The 10,748-nt window shown below is 41.0% G+C and overlaps 1 protein-coding gene across 7 annotated transcripts in view; it reads right to left on the bottom strand.

The window, feature by feature from the left end:
• The window catches only part of dctn1b (dynactin 1b), a 55,945-nt gene that overhangs the window by 1,146 nt on the left and 44,051 nt on the right, over window positions 1–10,748 (bottom strand). For all 7 annotated transcript variants that reach the window (XM_088354676.1, XM_088354672.1, XM_088354673.1 and 4 more), the window contains 14 exons: window positions 9,706–9,858; window positions 9,413–9,573; window positions 9,163–9,331; window positions 7,522–7,590; window positions 7,245–7,457; window positions 6,593–6,754; window positions 4,824–4,955; window positions 4,622–4,750; window positions 3,790–3,932; window positions 3,381–3,514; window positions 1,619–1,734; window positions 1,378–1,558; window positions 537–610; window positions 384–473 (listed from right to left, as the gene is read on the bottom strand). In XM_088354676.1, the coding sequence (XP_088210802.1) occupies window positions 384–473; window positions 537–610; window positions 1,378–1,558; window positions 1,619–1,734; window positions 3,381–3,514; window positions 3,790–3,932; window positions 4,622–4,750; window positions 4,824–4,955; window positions 6,593–6,754; window positions 7,245–7,457; window positions 7,522–7,590; window positions 9,163–9,331; window positions 9,413–9,573; window positions 9,706–9,858 (1,926 nt within the window). The remainder of the gene's footprint in view (window positions 1–383; window positions 474–536; window positions 611–1,377; window positions 1,559–1,618; window positions 1,735–3,380; window positions 3,515–3,789; window positions 3,933–4,621; window positions 4,751–4,823; window positions 4,956–6,592; window positions 6,755–7,244; window positions 7,458–7,521; window positions 7,591–9,162; window positions 9,332–9,412; window positions 9,574–9,705; window positions 9,859–10,748) is intronic.

The following is a 10,748-nucleotide window of genomic DNA, read 5'->3' as shown; positions in this document are numbered from 1 at the left end:
ATACCCTAACATGGTCTCGTTACATTCACATGAATCCAACCATTTAAAATCATTATTTCAAAACACACTATACTTCAGACAGGTTAAAAAAAACACGCCCAAATACATGACTGCATCATTTAAGGTTCCTTTTTGTAATCAGTTTGTTTCGCTCTATAATTCCCCATTAAAAAAACACTTTAGGGTACGTCTTGGGATTTTACAGGAATGTTAAGGGGTTAAATGAAAATGAATTGACAGAGCATGATTTACACCCCCTCATTTTATTGCACGCATACATTTTCTTATCCACATGATGGTGTCGTCGAGGAAATGTCAACACTAACATTTTTTCTCAGCTCAAACTAAGCTTTGCAAGCGACACATATTGTTCGTACACTCACCTTGATGAAAGCGGCAGAGGGAAACGTGGCAAAATCGGAGGGCACTTTGGCGCCGGGCTGTTGCTTGACCACGTGTTCGGCGACTTCACCCTGACACAAAAAAATGGAGTTTGTTGTACATGTACCTATTTGTCTACGTGTTTGTGTGCTCACCTTGAGCCGGTCGAGCGTGTCGCGTAGCGACTGTAAACGGGCCGTCTGCTCCAGAAGTTGAGCGCTCGGACTTACTGGAGGAGGAAAATGAACAAAAAAGTCACTAGTTAGGGAAAGTAACTAATTCTGTTACTTTAAAAAGAGTACTTGTTAGTCAAATGCAAAACACTGCAGTGACGTCTTTGTCAGGAGATTGTAGAGATGGCAATTCAGACTTTTTTAGAGACCTGGCTTTTTTGGCTTGGCTTACTAAAAAGATCTGACTCTTTTGGGTCCCTAACAGCTCTACAATATCAATGGCTATATTTGTTGCCGTTTCTCATGTTGAGGTTTTTGAGATTTTCCTTGCCCTCATGTAGGTTTTAGATCAGGGGATGGTGTCATAATAGTCTGTGGTCTGTGCAGCCCTTTGAAACTCCTTCTGATTAAGAGCGTCTCAAATAAACATGACTTGAGAAAAAAAGAGGTCAGTAAGGGAACCAGCTGATGATCGGTAGGGAGCAGGATCCCTTCCATTCGCTTCCGAGAGTCAGCTCATAGAGACGTTTCGTTCACAAAACGACACAAGTCAGTTGCTGTCAAATACAGGCTTTACATTTTTCGCAACTCACCTTTTGGCGCATTAGTAAATGCTGTATTCATAATTGCTATTTAACTATATGGTATTTACTATTTTAAACAGGGACATGAACCGAAAAGACGTGGTTGGCATCCTGCAGCCAAAGTAACACACCGTTTTTGACCATCTGTAACGGCTATATTTATTCCCAACACGGAAAAGTCCTACTAAACCGATATAAAATATGCCAAAAACCCAAATAATAACAGCAAAGTGACTCACAAGGGCATTTCCCAGTGACGTCCACCACTTTGACATTAGCGCTCATCTGCAGCAACGTTCCCAGCAGTTGGTCCGTCTTCCTGTAGAGAGCGCCAGAGAAGGGTGCAGAAGCGTCCCTGGACGGCAGTTTGGTGACGTGGAGCGGGGGCAGGGCCGCCAACTGGCTGCGCATTTTCTCCGCCTGAAGGGGGCGCCTCCGTTCAAGACCATTCTGGTTTTTAGAACGTTTTGAGTTCCTTACCTTCAACCAGTTGTTTTGGTTCTTGAGCTGCTTCAGGCAAAGGCGCTGAGCTTCCAGCTGACGCACCAGCAGAGGAGAGTCCACCACTTGCAGCCCCGATGCGAACGAGGCGCTCGCTGTCGAAACGGGGTACACAAAGGAAGCAGGTGACGATGAAATGCTAGTATTTTTTAGGGGTATTCATTTTTCATAAACGTGTATTGTTTTTGGTGTCCATTTCTAAGGATAATATATTAAACTTTTTAACATTCACTTACAAAATATATTTTCGTCTGCGTGGGGTGAAATCATTTAAAAACTTTATTTACCTTGCATTAAAATTAAATAAAATGTAATAATTCACCACCCGGACGCTGTAGCTTAGCATGCGCATTCGAAGCAAGACAACAAAACACAGATGAATACCATTTGCAGATTTCAGAAGCCTGATTAAATAACTGGAATTCTAGTAAGTGGCAGGACAAATAAGCAGTGAGCAAGAGACACCTGAAGCGTCTGAAAAGGGCAATTAACTTGAGTTGGTCAGAGTTAATTAGTGGCTCACTTGAACGGCTAATGGAAGAGGCCACTAAAATATTGCAAGAGTAAAACAGAATTAGTCCTAATTGGATGACTTTGGTCACAACTATCAATACCAATTCACTGCCTGTTCTGTTTTGAATGTCTACAGTCGTCCATGGCAATGAATCAGTTTGAATTGGATCATCCAAAATGATTTTGAACCCTTTGCATGCACATTAGAAGGCTAGTACCTTTTTGATCTTCTGCACATGATGCATGTCAGTAGAAGAGGGGAGGACAAACAACATCACGTCAACTTTAGTCTAAATGGTCGGAATTCAAGAAAATGATCCGTGCGAAAATAAGCGGCATTCCTCTTGTTTTTTGCAATAGCGCCCCCGTTTTAAACAAAGGGTAAAAAAAAAATAAGAATGCATTTGAGGACCAGACTTTGAAATACACAACTTATAAATGACAAATCAAAAAAAGTTATGCAAATATATCACTGAACGTGCGTGCAAAACGACTAACTTTGCATGCCGTTTTACCTTTTTGCTCTTCTGCGTGGAGTGACAGAGGAAGGGGGGGGGCAGAAAAGGAGAGGAACAAATAGACAGCAAAAGAATGAGCAAAACAAAGAGGGACAGAAAGAGTCCATAGCAAAAGGGAGAGAGTGAACGAGAAAGATGGACAGACAGGGAAGGAGAAAAATGATGTGACAGAAAGAGAGATTATGAAAGTAAGAGAGAGAATGGAGAAAAGGGACAAATCCACACAACACTTTATAAAATACAACATGTTATCTTAAAAAAATGTGAACCTTGGATAGTAACTAACCTATTTGACCACTAGGTGGCACTGTTGGACAAACACAGCAGAGACCTAAGTGAGGATTCTACTGTGTAAAATATATATTTTCAAAATATAGAACCGAACATAGGTATGATAGTTCGTGTATTTTTACCACTAGGAGGCACTAAACAATACACACTGTCCTTTTGGAGGACAAAATATTTTCATTTTTGGGGTTGTGTGAGAAAATTTTAACAACATGACCCATATTTTTTTCATACTAGGGATTGATAAATAATGACCCCTCATATTCCACATTTGAATGAATATTGTATTTTTTCTTTTAGGAAAATCAATGGAATTAGGATTACAAATGATATTGTTTCTTGGTTATCATTTATTTAACTCTTTAGATACAAAGATAATGTATGGTTTGAAATCAGTGTTGGATTACAAATTACATTCTTACCGAGCTGGCCAGTCCCTCGAAGTCCGTCGGCGGCCATTTTGGGATGTCCACCGACACGCTGCTTGAGTTCCAGTTTTTCGGCCTCCAATTGGTCGATGTCGGCCTGCAGGGTGTCCATCGTATCCTCGAAGTCCCTGCCGGGAGGACATTGGTCACAAATGAGCAACGCACTGGGTTTGTATGGGTGCTTGAAATCCTTGAAAAAGTTTAAGTTTTAATGTGTTTTCAAGGAATGAAAGGCGCTTGAAATTGTTGCCATTATTTTCAACAAGCCTGCTTAAAAATGAAGCTAACACTGCTCTGGTATCTTCGCTTTTGCAATTGCATTTCCTCTTCCCTTGTGATTAACTGCGGCTGACATTAGTTTGTATGGCACTGTCCCAGGCGATGTACAAGCAAGCCGACTTACTTCTCTTTCTTCCTGAGGAGGTTCTGAGCTTCGTCCAGTCGGGTTTGGATCTTCTCCACGCGCTCGTCGGCGTCTTTGGACGAACTGTCCAGTTTTTTCTCGAGTAGGCTCAGGCGTACGTTAGCCTCACTTAATTCTTCGCCCTGGAAAAAAAGGGAGACGTCAGAAACACGCATTGTTTGCGACAGTGCCACCCTCGGGCGGGAGAGGGAATAGGAAATATTTCAAATAAGATATTCTTAAGACAAAAAAAAAAGATTTTATTTACAAATTTTAATACAGTACTGTAATACTATCTTACTTTTTGTACTCCACAGCTGAGTGCATGTAATTCATTATCCCCAATAACATATTGCTTTAAGGATCGTCATCGCGGCTCTTTTTACCACTCTGCCCACCAAAGAGGTAATTGCACTTGAGCGTCCACATTCCATTATCCCCAATCTCATATTGCTTCAAAGAGGCCTGGTCAACTATTGCTGTAAACATGAGTTGAGATGGCAAATTTGTGTCATGCAAGACTGCTCTTTCTCCAGTTTTCTTCTAATTAACAGCACCCATGCAGGTGTGATCTGTTATCCCCGTTTCACTATTACTAGGGCAGGGGGCAGAAGAGTATATGTTAAATATTAAAAAGTGAGAATGTTTTTGTCTATTTAATGTTTCAGTTTTCTCAAGGCAAATTGGATTTTGGGTCATAACCTTAAAGTTGACATTTTTGTATACGAGTATAATAAAGCCTTAATAATGTCGACAAAAAAGCGGACCAACTGAAGACAATCTCTGTCTCGACAAAATATGAAAACTCTTTGATAAGTGCCGTTTTATTTACCTTAATCTTGAGAGATTTTTTGAGCTCTTTGATGACCGTCTCCCTGTCCTCCAGCTTCATCCCCAAACCTTCTGCGTCCGTCATTTCTGCACGGATAGCCGCCCCTCGCAGCTCCACGGGGGGTGCGTCCTACAAAGTATTCATACAAATGTTGTAAAAATCCCAAGATGCATCTCTGAAGCATCCGGAGGCGTCTCCTGACCTTTTGATGAGGCCTCTCGGCATCGTACTCTCCCTCCTGCATGGCGGTGGCCATCTTGTTCATGGTCGCTATGACGCTGCAGCAGGACTGACGCAGGCACTCGTACGGGTCGGCGCCGGGACGTCCGTAGATCTTAACACCGACGGAAAGTATTGCAGGATCACCGATAAGACTTAAGCTTTACATTTTTTGCTGCTCCAATATGGCTCTTTCAACATTTTGGGTTGTCAACCCTTAGTCTAGCACAACGCTCTCTTTTTTCGAGAAATCAGTGCATAAAATGTATAATGCATACCTTTAAAACTGTGCTAGCTTGAATGTTACTTCAATCTTACCAAGGTGGGTCACAAGACTCTGTTTTGTTCAACTAACCGACGTGCTTCCTCTTCAAATGTTCATGCATCCCTGAGGTACTGACATGATACGCTATCTCTGCTTTCGTAACTAGGCAAGTTGTCTTTTAATTGGCCATATCCAGGCTAAAATGCTTGAGAAGTTTTGGTGTTGACGCCATTGTTTCTGTATGCTGTTGCCCGAGACAGAGACTCTATTGCAAGTGAGTTACCCTTAGCAGAGATTATGTTTATTTAGAAAATGAAATGAAATGATCTGCATTTATATAGCGCGTTTCAAGTCAATGACTTCCCAAAGCGCTTTACAATGTGATCCACATTTCCCAATAGCGGCCTTGTATTGCAGCCATGTAAGACGCTAACCTGCTTATTGGGGGTATTAGGGGTTCAGTGTCTTACCCAAGGACACTTCGACATGTAACACGGACAAGCCGCGATTCGAACTGGGATCCCTTGATCCCAAGACGAGCGCTCTACCTCCTGAGCTACTGCCGCCAGTAGCTACTGACGAACTAATGTCAGCTGCAGTTAATCCCAAGAGAAGAGGAAAGACAATGGCAAACGCGAAGACACCAGAGCAATGTTGGCTTCATTTTTAAGCAGACTTGTTGAGAATAATGGCAAAAATTTCAAGCACTTTTCATTCCTTGAAGGGCTTCACTTTGTTGGAAAAACGTTTCTGGTGACAATTAAATTAATAAAACAGAAAGTGCTCATTTTTAGCCAATCAGAACGCGAGGCGGACCCCCTTTTGTATCACTGACAATGCATGATATGCTAGCAGCTTCAGAATCAACTCAGCATGCATAGGATCGATGGGAACCGAAACAAGGTTATTTGTTCTAAAATGAGACACATTTGTAAATCACTGCAGCCGCTTTACTTGCACTTTGAGAATTGTCACTACTGCCTCATTAGCATACTGCATTAGCATATGACAAAAACAAAGCAAAGGTGGCGTTTCGTAATTAAAAGGAAGACTTGTGAAATAAGGGATAAATACGATATGCAATTCGTGATCTAGGATCATCAAATTTATGAAACTTGTGATATCGTTTCTATAAGTTCCTTGCCAGAAATGTCACCACTCTTTGTCTTTTGACACCTTGATGCCATGTACATAATAATTGAGACCCTTCTCTACTATCTTTTCGGATAAGGATTGCATTTTAAGGAAGGATTAATACAGCTATGCTATCAGGAATAGCGAATAAAGAGTCACTCGCTGTTGTTTTGGCTGCCCTATTTGCTCTGCTTGTGAAACATGGGTACCGTAACTATGGTGGGCGTGGCTTAGCACTCTGTCACATTATTAGTTGTCGACTATTTCTATCATTGACTTTTCATCAATGATGTCAACTAATCGTTGCAGCCTTAATTACCACCATTTTTAGAGAGTGGGGGCGGGTGTCTTACCTGCTCCCCCGCCTTGAAGGCGACGTCCTCCAGCTTGGCAGCCGCCAGCCCCTCCTGCTCACCCAGCGGCGACATCATTTGCGCTCCCGCTGCCGCAACTTCCTGCAACAGCGCGACCGCGCACTTCAGCTGCTTGCGACAGTCGCGGAGCGTCTCCAAAACCTGCAAAACGAATCCCATTTAATTCATGAACGTCTCAAAAAACACGAGAACATAATGAGATAAATAGGGGGGGTTTAATATTTGGAACTGCTCTTCTGCTTATCTTTTTTGAGATTGTTAAGGGTGGGATTTTGTTTTATTTTGTAGAAAACAGTTAAAAAAAATAAAAATAAAAAAAATAAAAACATTTCCGGGAAAAAAATGATTTTCTAAAATTACCTTTTTAAGAATACAACTACACTTTTTTTCAATTATTGAAAGTGTGTTTGTCTAAAGAAAATGACCTTATCTGAAGGAAACAATACACAATGTATGCATTATAATTTGTAAGTATTTAGTTTGTAGACCAAAATTCAAATGTTAACTCTTCAATGACTCAAATACAGCACCTTCATCATCTGATCGCCGTTATTTTTCAGTGCAAAGCATCATTATAAACGTAAATTACAAGTCAATTATAAAGGACCCTGATGACCGATTGGCGGCTTACCTGCTGTCCGAAAACGAGCGCCGACGGGATTCCGGGCGCATCGGTTCCGGGCATCCGCCGTCGAATTTTCTTGCAGAATTGCCGCACGTCGCCGCAAGACGTCTCCAAGTCTTTGAGCAGCACGGCCAGATCGGCCTTTTCTTGGCCGGCGTGCAGAAAAGCCCGCAGGCGTCCGACCTCCACCGACATGCAATCCAGCGCGCTCTGCGTGAACTAAGACACGCACGGCAACAGCTTTAGCGCTGCAAACAAAGCTAGCTAGCGTGAGCGCTCTCACTTTGATGTGGTCGGCCAGCTGCATGGTGCAATCCTCGCTCTGCTCGGAAAGGTGGATGCTGTACAGTTGCTGGAACGAAAAAAATGACAATTTCAGTGTCAAACTATCTTAGAAATCCAGTGGATTATGGTCCTTATTTTCAACCATTTAGAATATGGATTATTATTTTAAAAGGCAAAAAGACTGTCCTCAAACAGGACTGTCTCAGAAAGTTAATAGCGAATAGAACCCCCAACAATATGTAAAAATCTAAGTAGTCCCTCCCTCTAGTTGCTGCATTTGTCGGGTATGATGCATCGCGGCCACTTAGGTGCCTTTCATTTTCCGTTAAAAGTAAAATTAAAAAAAGCAAAAAGTAAACATGACACAAATTTACACTCATTTAAAGTCGACAAGGCCAAAACAGTGCAGTTCATTTTAGGTAAGCAAGAACAGCATCCCCTCCGGACAAAAGTGCTCTATGACAGTCTCTATTTGCAGCAATTTGTGATCGGGTTAATGGGTGGAAACCGCATGAGTGCAGTTCACTTTTTGGTGGACAGAACTTCAAAAAAGAAATGCCAGGCTCTGCCGGCCCTGCTCGCACGTACAGACGCTCCCCTACTTACAACCATTCGACTTACGAAAAACGGTAGATACGATCAGTTTTTTCGGGCTTTGGAAAAATATCCGGACATTGCTGTAAGTTGGATTTTGAGTTGTGCACCTTTTTCCGAGTAGAGGACATTACTGTAGTGCTTCTTTCTGCCACTACCGTTGTGTGGTGGCGCTGTGAGAGGTCACCTAGCATCCACCCCAAAGAAGAAAAATCCGCTTCCTCTTCCTAGTTTGTGTGTAAACATTCTATACTGTCTATACTATGTCTATACTATCTCCAGCGCTATAAGAATGTTGACATTTTCATTGTTTCCATCCAATATGGTTGGCGTGAAGTGTTAAGAATAGGCGAGCCGTTTCTTTTGAAATTAAAGTGGAATAAGAAAGCTTGATGCGGTTGAGAAAATGGTTGGATCGCTTTTGTTCAGCCACTCTATCACAGAGGAGCAACTTTTGAAACCCATCTTCCAAAAGTAAGTTAAACCTCACTTTATTTATAGAGTATATTTTATGAAATGTTGATTTTTTTAGTACAAAACAATACAGGTTACTTATACAAGCCTTAAACATACTTATAAAAACCTTAAAGATACAAAATACAGCACCTAAGCAACTCAGAAAAAAATTCAACTTAGGAACGATCGTAAGTCGGGCAGCGTCTGTATATACTATAAAGTATCTATCTATCTATGCGAAAGTGGATGACGGACACAAGTGTAGTTCACTTTCTGATCAACAGATTTGCAAAATAGAGGCACCTGGTCCAACAAAATCGCGCTTTGCTATTTCTAGTTTGCAGCAATGTGTGATGGGGGATAATGGCTACACATGTGCAATTGATTGCGGAATATCTTCCAACCGGAGGCTGCAGTGCAGAGCTCAAAGTATTGAGTGACGTTACTTGGTCACCTGAAGCCATAATCGGCAATACTAAAATAAATAAAGGCCTGCAATATTGCATTTGATTAGCCATGAATCCAGAAAGTATGACGTTGTCGTTTTTTGAATCACATTACAAAAAACAAAGAACTGCAATATTATCACCTCGTAGTACTTGATGGCCTTGGTGAGCGCCTCCACGTTGACCGTCTCGTCCAATTGGTCTTTGTGCAGCAGCTCGATGAGGAAGTCCAGCGAGCGCTCGTGGACGCTCATCTCCGAGTAAAGGGAGCCGATCTTCTTGTACACCTCCACGCTGCACTCTGACAGTGCCCTAAAGCAAGCATTTTTTCCCCAAGTTTGTCATAATCTCTAGCAAAATAAAGATGGAGTTTTCATTTGGAGAAATACCTACTGTTCATATTTGTGCAGGGTGGCTTGCAGCAGTGTCAGCGAGTAGACGAGACCCCCGGCGAAACTCAGTTGTTCGCCCACCGATCCCCTCAGTCCCGTTCGCTCCCCACAATTCTCCTGTAGGTCAAACTTCTCCTGCGCTTGTTTGCTGATAAGCTCCGCCTACACGCAAAAACACACAAAGCTTGTGCTCACAATTAGGCATTGTACCATTGTACCCTCGGTCTGATTCAGCACCAATATTTTGTTTTTGTTCATTATTTGTCGAGGCGCGTTTTGAACTGTCAGGCGCACCTTGCATACGAGTCTTGGTACGAGCAGCAGCACCAGGATGCAGTCGTGGTCGCCGCCGTGGCGCAAAAAGGATTCGGGCATGAAGGAGGTGAGCAAGGAAACGTGTCGGTTGGCTTGAATCACCTCCATCTTCCTCAGCTCCATCTCCATGGCCTACACACGAAAACACCAATTTACAACGTATTACAGAGTGTCATTATATAAAAAGGAATTCTCTTGCACGAAACTTCCTGGTTCAAATCGAAAAGTATCATTTATAGTATCTTTTGTCATGTGTTCTTGTTTATTATCAAATTCTTCCCTCAATGAATGGAAAGATTATTTAAAGGAAAACATCTTTAAAAATCCAATATTACTGTAAAAATGAATCAAACTTCCAAATTAATTTCGCAAGAATAGTTTTTTTCCAGGTTCCTGTAAAATGTCAGTACTTTTTTTATTATTTTCTGTTCTTTTCATACTTTTGAGTCATTTTTATAAATATTGTTAATTTGAGTACTTTTCAGCCTCTTTTCAACACCTTTCACTACTTTGTGAAGCTTTTCATCATTCCAAGTACTTTTTTATTACTTCTCAATACTTTTCATTACTGAACTCTCTAGTATGATTGTGTACTTTTTAGTACTTCTCAGTACTTGTCTCTATTTTAATGTTTTGTACTGTAGATTATTTTAGTATTTTAAGTACTTTCAAAGGTGTTTTTTTAAATATTTTTTAATTATCTGTACTTTTCAGTACCATCTACCTTTTAGTATTTTTCAGTACTTCTTAGAACGTTTCAGTACTTTTTAGTACTTATTTCTACATTCCTATACACTTCAGTACTATAATTGTTGGTGTTTTTCAGTACTTTTAGTACTGATACTACCTTCTTGTATATTTTACTAGTTATTACTTCTTTCCAGTAGTTTTCATTGCTTTTCAGTACTTTTTAGTTCTTGTTTCTACATTTCTATACACTCCAGTACTATAATTTTTAGTGCTTTTCAGTACTTTTTAGTACTTATACTATCTTCTTGTATATTTTAGTAGTTATTACCTCT

The sequence above is a fragment of the Urocampus carinirostris genome, chromosome 15 (assembly GCF_059441175.1).
Source record: "Urocampus carinirostris isolate Australia breed hairy pipefish chromosome 15, RoL_Ucar_1.0, whole genome shotgun sequence".
In the NCBI taxonomy this organism is placed as follows: domain Eukaryota; kingdom Metazoa; phylum Chordata; class Actinopteri; order Syngnathiformes; family Syngnathidae; genus Urocampus; species Urocampus carinirostris.
The sequence above is the reverse complement of the archived record's forward strand: the minus strand, read 5'-3'. Positions and strand labels throughout refer to the sequence as shown.